Source organism: Cetorhinus maximus, chromosome 2 (genome assembly GCF_964194155.1).
Source record: "Cetorhinus maximus chromosome 2, sCetMax3.hap1.1, whole genome shotgun sequence".
Classification (NCBI taxonomy): Eukaryota; Metazoa; Chordata; class Chondrichthyes; order Lamniformes; family Cetorhinidae; genus Cetorhinus; species Cetorhinus maximus.
The window spans coordinates 115,496,260-115,515,682 of NC_135880.1; the positions used below are offsets into that span (position 1 = coordinate 115,496,260).

Here is a 19,423-nt window from a genome sequence, read left to right on the forward strand (position 1 = left end):
TAGACCTCTGGGACTTCATTCCAGGGTCCTCTAGCCCTCATCCCTCACACCACCTCATTGCCTGCACCCACTCCTCCTGGCCCCTCATACTCTCCATACCATTTCAATGCCAACTCATGCCCTCTGGCCACTCCCCATGGCCCCTCAGACCTTCCATTCCAACTCAATGCTAACTCATGCCCCTTCCGTGCTTATTCACCAAGTATGCACTATGTACATAACCAATGAGCCAAATAGTAATTATGGCAAGTGTGGAACTGCTGAGAAAAGAAAACACCCATTCAGAAATGCTCTTTGAAAAAAAATCTGCTGTTCCTGCAATCAATAAAGGTGTCAATCTGAGAGACCATTTAACTATCATTAATAGAGGCTTCAAACACTTCACACCTCTAAACCTAATGCAAATAAACATTGAGACATTGACAAATGAGATCACGGGAAGAACAGCTTACTATAACCATTTAAAGATGTCAATCAAGCGAAGCCAACAATTCACTTACCAGACTAGATCCCCAGCTGAGCTAAAGCTTTTATTGATCTGGGGTCTCAGCAAGGCATGCATAATGAGGACAGGTAGAAACCCAAAGTCATGGAGAAGCTGGCCCAGCTCCACAAAAATTTTGGAGTGGGGGCGGGGTGGATGGCTATGTGATGTCTAACCCACAATGGAACCAGTGGAGGCAGCCAGGTTGGGAGTATACCTGTACCCTTATCCCGCGCTGCCAAAAATTGTCAGTGCCGGGAATAGGGGCGAGAATCCCAGAATTGGGTCCTGCCTGTCATTTTTAAATGGCTCTGAAGTTGTCCTGATTCTGTGAAAATCCAGCCCATAGAATCAGTGGTGGACATTACCAGTGAGCGTGGTCTCCACATACTGCCATGTTTGCTGAGCTTCAGATATTCTGGTCCTTAATATTGATGTCAAGTGTCACTAATAGCTGAAAGATTCCAGGCACTGAAAGAGCATAATGGTGCATCTAATTGATGCAGCAACAAACTGCCACAGAGTCTAGCTTATGGGTCATCCTCAATTCTCACAAGGTGAACTGGGCCAAATGGAGGATAGTTTGTTCTTCACTGGGGAGAAGGAAATCAGAGGGTGAGTTATTCACTGGGTAATTTTAACTTTGGTGGCATAAATTGGCAATACTACCCAATTTTTATCCGATTGATGGTGATCTGATAATGCCCATTTTACATCACTGCCAAAAATGAAAGTTACCTTCACAGATCCAGAACTGTTTTTGTTGTAAGACTCACTGCATTTGTCTTAAAACCGTCATTAATTTAACATGGCACTCTTTTAAAAAATAACCATCTTCAGTTGTTTAATGGGTTTCCGATCTGAAGATGGGTCATACGGACTTGAAACGTCAACTCTGTTTTTCTCTTCACAGATGCTGTCAGACCGGTTGCATTTTCTGTTTTACTTCCAATCTGCCTCAGTCTTTTTGATGATGAATGTCACTCCAAACATTCCCCAGTGTTGGCAGCCCTTTAGCAAGTAATCCTGGCATTTGGCTCATTGGGTGCAGCATAGGGAGATTCCTGGGAGCAAGTGGATTTATACAGTGATAATTGTTCATTGGTATAACTATGGGACATTGCAGATGGGAACAGATCAGTTGACAACTGTAAATTGCACTTAGGGCCTTGGGGCAGAATTTTTCCCTCGTCGGGTGGGCGCGCGCCTGACCTGAACGGGAATGAAATAGTGCACAGTGACACTGGGCGAGCGTCCCGACGTCATTGCGCATTCTCGCGAAGTTTCGCTTGGCAGGCGCGTGCGAGAGACAGCAGCAAGTCCACCGACAATTAAGAGGCCTATTAAGGCCCTTAATCAATTAATTAAATTGAATTTTTCACAGCCCGTCCAGCCGTTCAGTTGACGGGCAGGCGAATAGGCCAAGTGGCCTTTGCATTTTTTGCTAAACTTCATCCACAGGTGTGTTGAGGTTTTGACCAATGATTAAAAAAAAACTTTTAAAACTAATTTTTAACATGTCCCTGCTTATGTGACAGAGTCACCTGAGGGGACATATTTTCCTTTTCTTTCGATTGTTTATTTTTAATGTTAAAAATCTTCAGCTCCCTGAGGCAATTCTGTGTCTTCAGAGAGCTTTCTGTGAGTGCACCACCGTATATGCACTGACTTCCATGCTCACACTCTTCCCGCCCCCACCCCGGCAGCGCTGAGGCTCGGATTGCGCCTTTCATGCTGGCTGGCCGTTAATTGACCAGCGTGAAATCGTGTTCGGGGCTGGTAGCGGTCGGTTTGGCGGCCACTCCAGGGCCGGCCCGTCGCACCCGCCCGACGAGGCAAAAACTCTGCCCTTGATTTTGTTTGGTAAATTTTGGAGGTAAATTGTCCAAAGCCATGGAAGTCATAGCAAAAAATCATAAACACGTGGTAACAATTTCAGTTATACTATAAAGTGATGCAAAGCAAATCAAAACACCCAGAATTTCTAGGAGGGAGAATTTAAAGGAGTACACAATAGGAATAATTTTATAACCTTGCATTCCAACAAGGAATCTCACCTAACGGGATGCAAAGTGTAGATTCAACTAATTTAATCATTTATTCTTGGATAGTTTACTCTCTCCTCATCCCTTATCTCCCACTAATGTTCTTGTGCAAAAGGATAGGATTACACCTGACTGCAGTCTGTGGGTTGGGTGGGGTAACAATGCTGCGACTCTTAGATTCGGCAGTCCAATGTGAGCCTCCAAGTGCTGCTTTACTGGAGTATATTGCTGTTGAGGTACAAATATGGTGATGTAGGCCTCTGCTTAGAAAAATGGCAACACTGTTTATTTCATTCTTGATTGATTTTTGCTGGCATTTTTTTGTGAATGACACTCGCCACAATTTTCTATTTTTATTTGGTAAGCATGAAAATCATAGAATCAGGCTTCGGAGACATCTCTGGCAAAGATGTAGCCTTGAGTAGTTATTAATATGAAGAGGGAGCTCCCTAGTGGTTAGATAAAAATGGTGACTCAGAAGGAACTGGTCGTGTGCTGCCCTCCATTGTTTCAGATGTTAAAGATAGTGCATTAAACATATATGCTTTTGATTTTTAACTTTTTAGTCCAAGAACAGTCTTTCTGCTTATCAATACAAATGTGATAATTATACCAATTCCATGCATATTTTCAAAGTGCTGCTCCACAGTGCGGGAGTACGAGACTTCACTTCAGTACTGAACTGAAAGCTGACGGTCAATAAAATCCTATTCTACTGTATATACTAACCTGCCACTAGAACTGCCCTTGCACTCCTTGTCTCATAAATATAACATACATGACAAAATAAATGACCGCTGGAGAGGGCAGTAGTTATTTTGTTACTAATTCTAATATTATAGGCGTGTGCTCAGGATGAATTTGGACAAGATTCAGATACTTACCTCCATTAAAAATTCAGATGGCATAATTCCAAACTACTGAGAAAAGAATCAGTGCCACAAGTCTAATAGAGCACAAGAGCTTGCATTAAAACAAAACATCTCACATAGAAGAATGTATGAGCCTTCAATGAAAGAGAGCAGGCACAAAGACTAAAATATCAGCTTCCAATGTGGAATGAGCGAGAGACGGAAAGAAGAATAGTAAATATACCTTTAAGACAAGTGTTGTGATGTAAGATCACATGATCTTAATACCCAATAGCTGAGTAGCACGAGCTACCTCTGTGGGAGAGTCTTGAGTTAGACACTGAAGAGTGAAGACAGAGTTTTGAGTTGTGAGCACACGAGTGTAGCTGCTGAGTTTAGTTCATAAATAAACAGCGTGTGCTTATGCTAATAACAATCTCCTGATGTTCTCTGTCTGTGTACCAACTTGGACACTCCACATCAAACGTGCAACCCGGATCCCTTAGCCTCAACAAACCAAAGGGCACTGGATCCAAAAAACTGGCGACAAGCATGAAAAGCCACGAAAAAAACCAAGGTAAAAAGCAAGGAAGAAGGAAGGAAATCAGAAGAACCGAATTCGGGCCGTACCTCGCACAGCAGTTGTAAGTAAAAGAAAATTTCCTTCTTGATCGTTGAAGTAATCCCCTCAGAGCACGCCGCAATTTGGAGGAGAGGAGCCTTTCCACCCAACCTCGGACGACTGGCCTCACTATGGTGAACGTCTAGTGTTCTTCTTCCAGGCAAACGACACTGTGGGGGAGGAGAAGAGGCGCACGATCTTTCTGCCCATGTATGGGAGTAAAACATATGGACTAATTCAAAATCTGTTGGTTCTCAATGCCCCAGACTCAAAAAGATTTGATGACTTAGTGAACCTCGTAAAGAATCATTACCAGCCCAAGCCATCAGTGACGATGCAACAATTTAAATTTAACTCAAGAAACAGAGCTGCGGGGGAGACAGTTGTTTGTTATGTGGCAAGTCTGAAACAATTAACTGAATATTGCAAGTTTGGTACATCCATCAATGATATGGATCGGGATCACTTGGTGTACGGTATAAACGACAATGTGGTTCAGAAGAGATTACTGGCTGAAACAAACTTAGATTTTCCGAAGGCATTAGAAATCACCCTGGCAATGGAAGGTGCAGTGCGAGACTCAGAAGCCACATGAGGAGCACAAAATGGTGCCGTCCTCCACGTTGGGCGGGAAGCCTCAATCAGAAAGATCGTGAAAATGTAGAGCTTTACTCAGAAGCAGGAAGCAGCCACCGCTAACAGACAAATTTAAAGGGATAACTTAGCAGCAAAAACATGGCATTATAGTAACAGAGGTGGAAGCAGACAATCTTGTCATGAACCACAGTTTAAAAAGCTCGAATGTTTCTTCTCCCATCAATATGGACATCTCATGAGACATTGTAAAGATAGAATCAGGCAGACTTGCAGACAAAAGCAAAACAGCATTGAAAAGCCTGAAGTAATAGATCCTGATATCTGTTCATTATATAATTTAAAGGTAGGAAGAACGGAGCCTATCTATGTAACCATAAGAGTGAATGAGAAACCTATCAGAATGGAGGTGGAAACTAGTGCAGCCACTACATGATCGGTGAGCATACTTTTACATACCATGGAGAACGTAAGCTGAATTTAGAAGAAACTGATGACAAATTAAGAACTTATACAGGAGAAGACACACAAGTCAAGGGCGTTTGTAAAATCACAGTACATTATGAAGCTCAAACAGTGAGATTACCTTTGATGGTAATAGCAGGCGAGGGACCTAGTCTCCTCGGACGAAACCTCCTGAAAGAAATTAAATTGGAATGGTCAGAAATCTTCCAACTGAGAACTAATGGGTTATCAGAGCTACTACAAAAATATGTCTCAGTTTTCAAGGAAGAACTTGGAAAAATTGAGGGTCTACAAGCAAAAATTCATGTAGATCCAGAGGCAACTCCAAGAAGAGAAGACAAGGATAAGGTAGACATCAAACTGGACAGATTAGAAAAGCTGGGAGTGATACAACCAGTACAATTTTCAGAGTGGGCAGCTCCAATTGTACCTGTTCTCAAACCTGACCGAAGCATTCGAATATGTGGGGACTATAAATTAATAATAAGTCAATAAAGTAGCAAAATTGGATAGACACCCCAACCCTAAAATTGATGCTAAACTGGCAGGTGGAAAGACTTACACGAAGTTGGATGTGAGTCTTGCCTACCAGCAACTGGAATTAGAGAAGGCATCCCGGAAGTTTGTCACCATAAATACACATAAGGAATTGTACCAATACACCTGTTTACCTTTTGGCGTATATTTCAAAGAACCATGGAAAGTTTACTACAGGGATTGCCCCATGTTGTAGTTTATTTGGATGACGTTCTTGTGACTGGACTCACTGGAAAGGAACATTTGATGAACTTGGAAAAAGTTATGAAACGTTTTTCACAGGTGGGGGTGAGATTGAAAAAGGAAAAGTGCACATTCCAGGCAAAAGAGGTAACTTACCTAGGTCACAAGACCTACATCCACTTGAAGATGAAGTGGAAGCCATTAAAGAAGCCCAGTTATACCCCTAGAAGTGGCCAGAAAGACCATGGGTATGAGGACACATCGATTATGTGGGACCTTTTATGGGAACAATGTTTCTACTTATCATAGACGCTCATTCAAAATGGATGGGCATATACGAAGTGAGGTCACTCACATCTTCAGCGACGATAGACAAGCAACGACAAAGCTTCGCAATTAATGGACGACCTGAAGTGCTAGTATCAGATAATGGAACAGTATTCACAAGAGCTGAATTTAACCGATTTACAAGCCTCAATGGTACTGTTCATGTGAAAACATCTCTATAGCACTCTTCTTAAAATGGACTCGCCAAAAGAGCAGTTCAGACATTCAAATCTGGTAAAAGAAATTGACTTGAGATTTATTAGCAACTAAATTAGCACGATTTGTTTTCCATTATAGAACCACCCCTCATTTGACAACAGGTGTCACAGCGGAATTGTTGAAGTGCCATCTCCAAATGAGACTGAGCCTAATTATGTCAAACTTGGGGGAAGGTAGAAAGAAGGCAGCAAAGTCAGAAAATGCGACATGATTGTCACAGTCAGAAAAGAACATTTAATGTAGGAGAGAGAGTATTTGTGAAAAATTTTAGAGAAGGACCAGCATGTTGTTCAATGAAATAAGTGCTGTAACGGGACCTCTTTCCTACCACATGAAATTTGTAGACCAAGTAATTAGGAGACATGTGGATGCCATAAGAAAAGGAGAAACCAAATATACAGAGATTATTCCACCAGTGTTCGAGACTGAATTGACATCTCCTGTTGAAAGAACTCAACCGAGTGCAAATGTGTTTGAAGGGCCGACTGTACCTGAAGAGTTGAAGGAACAGATTTACAGGTACCCACTGAAGAACCAGATGCTCAGATGACTCCAGTAAAGGAGGTTCCAAATCAAACTTCAGAAGCTGTAGAGCTGAGACGTTCTGCACTCATAAGGAAATCCCCAAAGAGACTGACTTTGTAAATAATTGATCTGTATAAATAACTTGATGTATTGAAAAAAATTGTAAAATGTATTTTTCAGTAAAGGCGGAGGGATATAGTAATCTGATATGTAATATACCTTTAAGACAAGTGTTGTAATGTAAGATCACATGATCTTAACACCCAATAGCAGAGTAGCGTGGGCTACCTCTGTGGCAGAGTCTTGAGTTAGACACTGAAGAGCGAAGACAGAGTTTGGAGTCGTGATCACACGAGTGTAGCTGCTGAGTTTAGTTTGTAAATAAACAACATGTGCTTATTCTAACAATTATCTCCTGATGTTCTCTGTGTCTGTATCAACTTGGTCACCCCAGTACAAGCGTGCAGCCCGGATCCTTTTGCCTCAGCAAACCAAAGGGCACTGGATCCAACAGGATCTTAATGTTGGTTTACTAGGGTAGAGGGAACAAATGGGTGTGGAAATATTGGGACAGCAGTGCTCTGGATTAGCTGAATTTTGTGGAGGGTGAAAATGGGGAAACCGTTAAGGAAAACATTTGAAAATTTATCCCAGTGGATGATAATCATGTGGACAAAGATTTCATCATGAAGAGATGAGATAGAGAAGTGAGTGGTAACATCCAATCATGATAACGAGCTCAATGTGACAGAGAACACTTAGCTATGAGTAAAAGAGACAAATGAGGTTGAACGTTGAATGTTGCAACCAGATTGAGTACTCAGAAGCATTATACGTTTGGTGTCAGAGATGCATGTATTTTTGGGAGATGAACAGGATAGTTTAGTCAATAATGTGGTGTAAGAGGTTTCAACTAATCCAGAACTACTTGTTGGATTGAGAGTTGAATAGCACAAAAGGGGTTTTAAAGGGATGGGAATAATATTTGAAGAAAAGGAAAGGTGGGATGAGACCAATATGGAACTTTGGTGGTCAGGACTGAATAAGAATAAGGTTGAAGGAGCAGATGGTGGGACAGTTTCTGAATATCATATATTTTATTTTGTGGGAAATAAATTTGATGAGGGCTCAGGGAGAAATTGCAGAGTACACAGGGGTGAGGGTGAGTTGGGAAGATGCTAGGAAGATCCATTCCTCACTGTAATATATCCCTGCCAGAGCAGTACTCCACCAGCTTCTACTAGTCCACCAAGAAATTCAGGTGCAACCCTAGTCACAGTGAAGACTTCCCCATTTATGTTGGGCTGTAACTTCTGGTTCCAGGGCAGTGTATCTGGAGGGTTACCCCAAAGATGCACTGGGGAACCACCCTCTCAATCCCAGAGGTTCCCAGGTAAGGTTTACATGACCAATTGCCTGGGAAGTGCAAACTTCCCCTGGGCAATTGCTTTGCACTGGGAACCATACGAAAATGTGATTTAAATTGCAAACTTCGGATGGTTCCGACTGTTCCACATCAATAGTTACTCAGGAGAAGTTAGAAGGATTAAAATCACTTCTAACATCTGGGTAAATATTGTACGGACCCACACTGACTTCCCCACGGGACTTCCCCCACAAAGACTCCCCATGGGATTCCCCCTTCTCCATGGGATTCCCTCTCCTTGGGACTCTTCCTCCCCTCCCCACCAATGACCCCCCCCAATTGGGATTCCCCTCACAAGGCTCGACTCCTGACTTTCACTGCCCCGCCACCAAGGCCCAACCTGACCCGACATCCACACCGAGGCCCAACCTGACCCCACACCCATGAGGCCCAACCTGACCATCCCCACCGCAACCTCCCCCCCCCCCGCCCCCCATCTGCCCTCGATCCTAGGCCCCAGGCACATGCTGCACTGCCCAGATCACACCCAGCCTGAGTCAGAAAGTTGGGCAAAACAGAATCAAAAAAAAATTCAGGGAGGAATGTAGGAACGGAGTGGCAACCTGACTCCGACTGCCATTCTGTGGAAGTTCTGGTCCATTATTTTGAACCTGATTTTCAGATTTAACATTTCAGATCAATAAAATGAAACAGAACTAAATTACATCGTAGTAAAGCTCTTCTCAAAATAATCTAGTATTTGTTCTTTTAATTATGCTCTGGGTGACGTTTCACTGATTCTTCCACTTTTTAGTTATTCCACTTCTGCTTTCATCCACTTCTCTACACTGAGCTGGCATATCAGGCACTGACAAGAATTGTGGCACATGCTTTATTTACATGCTTAGAGTAGAACAGTTGTGAGATTTCTTTCCCCTTTGTTAACTGTGTTAATAACAATAAACCTCTCACTAACAAATAAATAAATTGAAATATGCCCTCCTTATTATTGTTTATATTCGTTTAGAAGTCATCCATGGCTGATCGCTCTGCTAGTGCAGCAAACCTTAACCCATACATGACCAGGCCCAATAGACTGGCTGGAAGAGCAGGAGCAGGTAAGCCATGATATTGTTTTCAATTATTGACCATTACAACTATTTATTCTGCTGTAATAGAAGAAAATAAATGACTGAAAAAGCACACTTGCAAAAAGATGCAAATGAGGCTGTTTTCACCCTCTTGGCTGGTTTGACATTGGCTATCATAATAGGTTTTCAGAAGGGATGTGCCAGGCTGCAGCACTGCTTAGGCTTTACCCTAACCAGAAGGAAAAAAACGCCTATCTAACTACGTTATAAATCCTTTTTTTTGTCTAACACATGTGAAAATCCATCAGTTTACATAAGAATTTCCAATTCGCAGTACTGAAAAATCTATTCAAGGTTATTTGCCTGATATGGAGAACATATTGGGCCGTAACCTCCAACGAGAGTTGGAAAGTGCTGGCCCACATGAATTAGAAGAAATAAATACCTACTTGCCTGATCTTGAAAATTGCGTGGCCACTTCCGCTTGCTGGAGCTGCTTGGGGCCTGCAGCGAAAGACACCTCACAGGCCCCAGCGAAGTGTAGCTCCAACGGATTCAAGGAGACCATGCCCCTTTTTTATGGCACTAGCTACCATAAAGCAGGTAAGTTTAAAGGGCCAGGGAAATTGGCAGGCCAGGGGAAGGTAAGTGTCTAAGGTAACTGGATAGGATTTGAGGGTTGGCAGTGTCTGGGGAGGGTGGGATGGAGTCGGTTGGAAGCCCGGGGGGTGTCGGAAGTCCATGGGGGGTGAGATGGGGCCTGAGGTCGGGGGAAGCTGGGGGTTGGTGGGGGGTCCGAGGTCTGAAGGGGGTGGGTGGCAGTCGGAGTTCCGGGTGTGTCGGATGCTGGGGGGCGGTGATGTTGGAGGTCGGAGGGTGGAGGGTGTTGGAGGTTTGGGGGTGGGGGGTGTCAGGGCCAGGGTGTGGGAGAGTTCCGTGGGGTTGGTTTGGTTCTTTACAATAGTTACTCAGAAGTTAGAAGAGGTTTTAATTCTTCTAACTCTTTCTGGGGTAACTATTGGTATAACCCCGGCAGAACTATCTGAAGTTTGTGATTTAAACCGCATTTTTGGATGGTTCCGAGCGCAACACACTTGTCCAGGGAAAGTGTGCACTTCTGGGCATTTGCTGTACAAACCCTTAACCAGGAACGTACCATAGGGATTCCCCAGTGTATTTTTGTGATAGCCCCCATATCCAACGCTGGGGAACACAGAAGTTATAGGCCATTCTCTTCCTGCAGTGACCATGACGCACTTACCTAAAGGGAGAGAACAGGCACAAGTTGGGAGCATCAATACTCAGGGACCTGCATTGGTGCACAGTGATACTGGAGTTTAACCAGCTAAAATAGAACAATATATCAGCAAAGATCATTAATAATCTTCTTGCTGTTTGTCTGGCAAGGGAAATAAATAAATAATGTCACTACAATAGCAGGTCAGAGGCTGGGAATTCTGCAGCAAGTAACCCACCTCCTGATTCCCCTAAGACTGCCCACCATCTGATTCAGGAGTGTGATGGAATACTCTGCACTTGCCTGGATGTTTGTGGTCCCAACAGCATTCAAGAAGCTCTAGAACAAAGCAGCCCATTTGATCAGCACCCCATCCAAAACCTTAAATGTCCACTCCCTGCACCACCAACGCACAGTGGCAGCAGTGTGTACCACATAAAAGATGAAATGCAGCAACTTACCAATCCTGCTTTGACTGTAACTCCCAAACTTTACAAAAGTAGGGAGGTCATGTTGGAGTTGTATAGAACCTTAGTGAGGCCACAGCTGGAGTACTGTGTGCAGTTCTGGTCGCCACATTATAGGAAGGATGTGATTGCACTGGAGGGGGTGCAGAGGAGATTCACCAGGATGTTGCCTGGGATGAAACATTTAAGTTATGAAGAGAGGTTGGATAGACTTGGGTTGTTTTCGTTGGAGCAGAGAAGACTGAGGGGCGACCTGATCAAGGTGTACAAGATTATGAGGGACATGGACAGGGTGGATAGGGAGCAGCTGTTCCCCTTAGTTGAAGGGTCAGTCACAAGGGGACATAAGTTCAAGGTGAAGGGTAGGAGGTTTAGGGGGGATGTGAGGAAAAGCTTTTTTACCCAGAGGGTGGTTACGGTCTGGAATGCGCTGCCTGGGAGGGTGGTGGAGGTGGGTTGCCTCACATCCTTTAAAAAGTACCTGGATGAGCACTTGGCACGTCATAACGTTCAAGGCTATGGGCCAAGTGCTGGTAAATGGGGTTAGGAAGGTAGGTCAGGTGTTTCTCACGTAGTCGGTGCAGACTCGATGGGCCGGAGGACCTCTTCTGCACTGTGTGATTCTGGGGCCTCTACCCCTAGAAGAACAAGGGTAGTAGATGCATGGTAACACCATCACCTGCAAGTTCCCCTCCAAACCACACACCATCCTGAGTTGGAACTATATCACTGTGTCTTCACTGTTGTTGGGTCAAAATCCTGGAACTCCCTTCCCAACAGTGCTGTGGGGGCGTGGGGGGTTGGGGGGGGGCGGGGGGGGAGAGGTTTGGAGGTGTGGGTCAGTGGTGGGGGGGTACGAAGGGGATGGGAGGGTTCACATGAGGGGAGATTTGGAAAGTTAAAAAGAAAGGACAAAGCAATAGTGCAGAGTATTGATAAGGATAATGGTAACCATAGTGTGACAGGAAGGGACAGAACTTACAAACATAAGAATGCACCAGCAGATAAGGTTAGTGTAGGGAAAAATGGTAAAAAGACAGAATTAAAGGCTCTTTATCTGAATGCACACAGCATTCATAACAGGATGGATGAATTTATAGCACAAATAGAAATAAATGAGTATGATATGACAGCTATTACAGAGGCATGGTTACAAAGTGAACACGGCTGAGACCTGAATATTCAGGAGTATTTGACATTCCAGAAGAACAGGAAGAAGGAGAAAAGAAGTAGGGTGGCTGTCTTAATAAAGGATGAGATCAGTACAGGAGTGAGAAATGACCTTGGCTCAGAAAGTCAAGATGAAGAATCAGTTTGGATGGAGATGAGAAATAGCAAAGAAAATAAGTCACTGCTGGGAGTAGCTTATAGACCGCCTAACAGTAGCTACACTGTAGGATAGAGTATAAATGAAGAACTAATGGAGGCCTGTGAAAAAGATGCTGCAGTAATCATTAAACCTAAATAAAAGCAATTACAAGAGTATGAAGACAGAGTTAGCTAAAGTGAACTGGGAAAATAGGCTAAAAGATAAGATGGTGGAAATGCAGTGACAGGCATTTAAGGAGATAGTTCATAACTTTCCACAAAGATATATTCCATTGAGAAAGAAAGACTCTATGAGAAGGATCCACCATCTGTGGCTAACAGAGGAAGTTAAGGATAGTATCAAATTCAAAGAAAAGATGTAGAAGATTAGCTGTAGGCCAGAAGATCGAGAAAAAAATGAGAAACCAGCAAAGGATGACTTAAAACATAATAGAGGGAGAAATTAGGGTATTGGAGAATACTAATAAGAAATATAAAAACAGAAAGTAAAAGCTTCTCTAAGTTTATAAAAAGGAAAAGAGTAGCTAAGTGTTAGGCCCTTAGAGGGTGAGACTGGGGAAGGCAGAGACTTTGAACAAGTATTTTGTATTTGCCATCACTGTAGAAGACATAAAAAGCATTTCAAGAATAGTAGAAAATCAAGAGGCAAAAGGGAGGGAGGAACTTAAAACAAGCACAAACACTGGAGAAAAAATACTAAGAAAACTAATGGGACTAAAGGTTGACAAGTTTTCTGACCTGATGGCCTGCAACCTAAGGTCTTAACAGAAATGGCTGCAGAGATAGTGGATGCATTAGTTGTAATCTTCCAAAAGTCCCTAGATTCTGGAAAGGCCCAGTGGATTGGTAAACAGCAAATGCGACATTCGATTCAAGAAAGGAGAGTGCCTGAAAGCAGGAAACTACAGACCGGTTAGTCTAACGTCTACCACTGGGAAAATGCTAGAATCCATTATTAAGGAAGTAGTAGCAGAACATTTACAATACCACAATACAATCAGGCAGAGTCAACATGATTTTGTGAAAGGGAGATCATGTTTGACAAATATAATAGAGTACTTTGAGGATGTAATAAACAGAGTGTATGAGCAGGTACCAGATGTAGTGTATTTCGATTTCTCAAGGCATTTTTAAAGGTTCCACATAAGGTGATGACATAGGATAAGAATGCATGGTTTGGGCCAATATATTATGGACAGAGGATCTTACAGGAAACAAAGTCAAGATAAATTGGTTATTTTCAGGTTGACAAAGGGAAAACTTTTCCCCCCGTCAGGGGAGAAGTGCGGGAGCGGGCGTGCCTCCGATTAGTGCCCCTGATTGGGGACCCGCCGCCATTTTACGTGGGCGGGCCAATTAAAACCCACCCAGTGTGACGTCCATTCAGAAGCGCTATGTGCTCCCTATGTAGGCAGGGTGGGATTCCCTCAGCCGGGAGTATGCTCTTTCGCATGTGCGCGTGAAAGAGCACACTGACCTCCCTGAGGCCAAGTGCTGCCTCAGGGAGATCGGCTTGGAATTAAAATTTGTAACACAAATGATAAAAAAAATTTCCCTGACATGCCTTCTCATGTGACACTGTCACATTAGTTGGGACATGTCCATAACTTTTATTGAAACCTTTAATAAAAATTTAAATAACCTCATGATATCTCATACCGCCCTTGGATGAGGTTTCATGCTTTTTCCGAAGCCCATCAGGGCTCCCGGCCTGCCCGCCAACTTTAAGGTTGGACGGGCAGGTCCATTAATGAGGTTAATTAGTTTTTCAATGGCCTCAATAGGCTGTTGACAGGTCAGCAGGTGCGCAGCTGACTCGGCTGCGCCCCTGCTGACCGGAAAATGGAAATAACGCGGAGTGACGTCGGGAGTTCCACCCGACACCATCCTGTGTCATTTTACGCGTCAGCAAGCGGACCCCGCCCCTGTTCGCCGACTGGAAGATCCTGCCCAAACTGTTACTAGTGGAATGCCACAGGGATCAGTGCTGGGGCCTCAACTATTTATGATGTATATTACTGACTTGGATGAAGGGACTGACTGTATTGTAGCTCAATTTGCTGATGATACAAAGATAGGTAGGAAAGCAAGTTGTGAGAAGGATACAAAGAGTCTGCAAAGGATTTAGATAGGTTAAGTGAGTGGGAAAAAGTTTGGAAGATGTAGTATAATGTGGGAAGATGTGTGGTTGACCACTTTGACATGAAGAATAGAAAAGCAAAATATTATTTAAACGGAGAGAGATTGCATAATGCTGAGGTACAGAGGGATCGGGGTGTCCTTGTACATAAATCACAAAACGTTAGCTTGCAGGTACATCAAGTAATTAGGAAGGCAAATGGAATGTTGACTTTTTTAATTCATTTACGGGATGTGGGCATCACTGGTGAAGCCAGCATTTATTGCTCATCCCTAGTTGCCCTTGGGAAGGTGAGCTGCCTTTTTGAACCACTACAGTCCATGTGGTGTAGACACACCCACAGTGCTGTTAGGGAGAGAGTTCCAGAAGTTGACCTAGTGACAGTGAAGGAACAGCAATATATTTCTAAGTCAGGATGGTGAGTGGCTTAGAGGGGAACTTGCATGGGGTCATGTTCTCATGTATCTGCTGCATCTTCTAGATGGTAATGGTCATGGGTTTGGAAGGTGCTGCCTAAGGAATCTTGGTGAGTTTCTGTAGTGTATCTTGTAGATGGTACACACTGCTGCCACTGTGCAACGGCGGTGGAGGGAGTGAATGTTTGTGGAAGGTGTGCCAAACAAGCGGGCTGCTTTGCCCAGGTATCACACTTCTTGAGTGTTGTTGGAGCTGCACTCATCCAGGCAAGTGGAGAGTATTCCATCACACCCCTGGCTTGTGCCTTGTAGATGGTGGACAGGCTCTGGGTAGTCAGGAGTTACTCACTGCAGGATTCCCAGCCTCTGACCTGCTCTCGTAGCCACAGTATTTATACGGCTAGTCTAGTTCAGTTTCTGGTCAATGGTAACCCCCAGGATGTTGATAGTGGAGGATTCAGTGATGGCAATGCCATTGAATGTCAAGGGGCGATGGTTAGATTCTCTCTTGTTGGAGATGGTCATTGCCTGGCATTTGTGTGGCATGAACGTTACTTGCCACTTGTCAGCCCAAGCCTGGATATTGTCCAGGTCTTGCTGCATTTGCACATGGCCTGCTTCAGTATCTGAAGAGCCGCAAATGGTGCTGAACATTATGCAATCATTCCCACGTCTGACCTTATGATAGAAGGAAGGTCATTGATGAAGCAGCTGAAGATAGTTGGGCCTAGGACACTACCTTGAGGAACTCTTGCAGTGATATCCTGGAACTGAGGTGACTGGCCTCCAACAACCACAACCATCTTCCTTTGTGCTAGGTATGATTCCAACCAGCGGAGAGTTTACCCCTGATTCCCATTGACTCCAGTTTTGCTAGCGCTTCTTGATGCCACACTCAGTACAATGCTACCTTGATGTCAAGGGCAGTCATCCTCACCTCAGATGTTCAGCTCTTTTGTCCATTTTGAACCAAGGCTGAGGTCAGAAGCTGAGTGTCCCTGGTGTAATCCAAACTGAGCGTCAGTGAGCAGGTTATTGCTAAGCAAGTGCCACTTGATAGCACTGTTGATGACCCCTTCCACCTTTATTGCAAGGGAGCTTAAAAGCAGTGAAGTCTTGCTACAAAACTGCCAGGGCATTGGTGAGACCACACCTGGAGTACTGTATACAACTTTAGTCTCCTTTCTTCAGGAAGGATGTACTTGCATTGGAAGCAGTTTACAGAAAGTTCACTGGGCTGATTCCTGGGATGAACTTATGAGGATAATTTGAGCAGGTTTGGCCTATATTCATTAGAATTTAGAAGAATGAGAGGTGATCCTATTGAAACATAGAAGATTCTGATGGGGCGTGGCAGGGTAGATGCTCTGAGGATGTCTCCCATTGTGGGAGAATCTAGATCTAGGGGGCACAGTTTAAAAATACAGGGTCTTCCATTTAAGACAGAGATGAAGAGGAATTTTCTCTCTGAGGGTCATTAGTGTTTGGAATTCCCTTCTACAGAGAGCAGTGGAGGCTGGGTCATTGAATATATTCAAGGCTGAGTTAGATTTTTGATCTGTAAGGGAGTCGAGGGTATCCGGTCAGGCAGGAAAGTGAACTTAAGGTCATAATCAGATCAGTCATGATCTTATTGAATGCCGGAGCAGGCTCAAGTGGTCAAATGGTGTCCTCCTCCCATTTCTTATGATGACCTTATGTTCTGATGGAATGCAATAGTTCAAGAAGATGACTCACCACCACCTCCTAAATTGCAATTAGGAATGGGCAACAAAAGCTGGCCTTCCCAGTGATACTCACATCCCTTGAAAGAATAAAAGGTTCCTATCGATGAGCTGGTTGACTAGTCAATCTTAGTCATGTACTAGAATATTGCATCCTGCTAGCCTCAGGTGTCAGGTTACTACATATGCTGCATTGATTTGATTTGATTCAAGCCTTCCATTGCATGGATTAAATTATCATTCTTGGCAAGACAGGGATTTTATAATTATTTTTTTTTATTTACAAAATATCCTGATTTAAATTAAAATGTTCCATTTTTTTTGTGTCTCTGCAACATGTCCATAGAAGGGGAATCAGAAAAATGTGATGGGATTTTAGCTTATTCAAAACCCACCCACTTACACAGCTTTGAAATTGGGATCATGGGTTTGTCAATACCATTCTTTCTTCAAGTAAAGCACCCAGTGGTTTTTCTCCCAATGCCCCTATTCCCATCTGCAGCCCCAGCAACCATGGGTGAGTATTTTTTCTCTAGTCTGCACCTCCACTAACTGTGCTGCCTGGTATTAAGAACTTGCTGAAAGGAGAATTATGAGCATAAATCACAACCCACATTCCATGGTATTGTTTTATGCTTGCTAGACAAATAGTTTAAAAATAAGTAAAGGAGGAAGTTACCTGCCTGTAATATTTCTGTTTTATCCTCAGAAATGATGGTTAAGTGGTGACTTGAACCAGCAAGACATTTCTGATACTAAACACACTTGGGGGATGGAATTTCCATGATTTCCTGATTGTCCATTATAACTTCAGTAGAAGACCCAAAGAGACCTGACTTTTCTGATGAAGTCAAATGGTTTGAAATTCACTTTCACAGTCAACTAACCAATCAGCTCTTTTTTAACCTTAGAAATTGCACTGTTTGTCAAAAACCCAACAATTAAAGCATAGCATGTACATATTCAAAGGCATCAGAGACCATCATGTGAGCATTATAACCTGGTGCTGCCAAATCACCCTACTGTAAAAATGCTGTTCATGCCAAACTAATAACTGCAGTATAAGTACACTGGGTTAACATAATAACAGTTAGCATTGAATACATCTCTGTCATAATGCAGGTACTCAAAGAGATGCCATGCCAATGGATACCAATGTCTATGAAAGTCCATATGCCGACCCTGATGAGCTGCAGGAAAAGACGCTATACTTGAAAAATGATTGCCTTATATTGGAAGAAAAGGAGCTTGGGTCTGGTAACTTTGGTACAGTAAAGAAAGGAGTCTACAAAATGAGGAAGTAAGTATTTCTGATTTAGATGAAACGTGCTGACATGAGATAAATACAAAGAATGCAAGATAAAAGATATCTCCAGATTCCTAATGGTTATATTTTAACTAGCTAAAGGGCTGTCACTAGATCACTTAATTCTCAAGATCTGTCAGATGTCTCCTCTGCAAATCAAATTAACAAGTAACAAAAACAAAAATTGCTGGAAAAAGAGTCATACGGACTCGAAATGTTAACTCTGTATTCCTCTCCACAGATGCTGTCAGACTTGTTGAGTTTTTCCAGCAATTTTTGTTTTTGTTTCAGATTTCCAGCATCCGCAGTATTTTGCTTTTAAATTAACAAGTAAAGCATATAAGCACTAAGTAGGGTTAATCCAATAATTTATTACAATAGGTAATAAATTATTTTAAATCATATTTTCATGATTAAAAAGGAAAATTCAATATTGCATTATCTTAATAATGTCATTATTAGGGTGATTGGTTTATGGAGATCAAATAGATCAAAATTGGCAACACATCTATCCCAAGGAGTTTGCAACCTTATTCACTGCAATTAAATGTTGACAAGTTGCAACACGCTTTCTGATACCTTGTCAATTTCCACCCTTTTAACCCCACCTCCCCCCACCACCTGTTCCCAAGACCACATGCCTCTACAAGTTAAATTTCACCTCATTGTTTTTTGATTTGTTTTAACAGGAAAAATATAAGTGTAGCAGTAAAAGTGTTGAAGAGTGATGATCCTGCAGTAAAGGATGAGCTGATGAAGGAGGCAAACTTCATGCATCAGCTTGATAACCCTTACATTGTCCGCATGATTGGCATATGTGAATGGGAGTGTTTGATGCTGGTGATGGAACTCGCAGAACAAGGCCAACTGAACAAATTTCTACAGGCTCACAGGTGAGTCCAATTTTTCTTTGTATGTTGTGCTGTTTCAGTTTATAATAAGTCACTCAAATAGTTGCCTGCAGGTTTGGCAGCATGAAGGTTTTCAATCACATATTCAAGTGCAGTATTTTGCAGATCTGCAATGTCATTAATTTCACATGGTTAATCTGGATTACTCTGCTTCTGAATCTGAATAAAATGAATCCCAAATATCAAACCCTATTACATTTGTTCCTTGTAAGGAATGTTATTATTGAATAGCCAAATAGTATTCACACAGCAATCCTGAATATATCATGCAGTGCAACAAACAGGCCATGTATAATCAAAGTTCCCTTTAAGATGCCTTTAAGATGATACCACTTCTCTTGACGACCCCACTGTTATTAAATTATCCGGACTGCTTGTCCTACTTCCAGTACTGGATATGCAGAAATTTTTTCTAATTAAATATTGGGATGATCAAAGCAATCGTCTTCAGTTCCCACCATAAGCTCTGTTCCCTGGCCTCCAACTCCGTCCCTCTCTCTGACAACTGTCTGAGGCTGAACGAGGCTGTTTGCAACCCTGGTGTCATATTTGACCCTGAGGTGGGCTTCCAATAACTCATCCAC

The 19,423-nt window shown here is 42.9% G+C and overlaps 1 protein-coding gene across 4 annotated transcripts in view; it reads left to right on the top strand.

Annotated features, from left to right (window-relative positions):
* syk (spleen tyrosine kinase) overlaps positions 1-19,423 on the top strand; it is a 177,997-nt gene that overhangs the window by 130,543 nt on the left and 28,031 nt on the right. For all 4 annotated transcript variants that reach the window (XM_078568677.1, XM_078568698.1, XM_078568693.1 and 1 more), the window contains 3 exons: positions 9,246-9,336; positions 17,745-17,922; positions 18,618-18,821. In XM_078568677.1, coding sequence (XP_078424803.1) covers positions 9,246-9,336; positions 17,745-17,922; positions 18,618-18,821 — 473 coding nt within the window. The remainder of the gene's footprint in view (positions 1-9,245; positions 9,337-17,744; positions 17,923-18,617; positions 18,822-19,423) is intronic.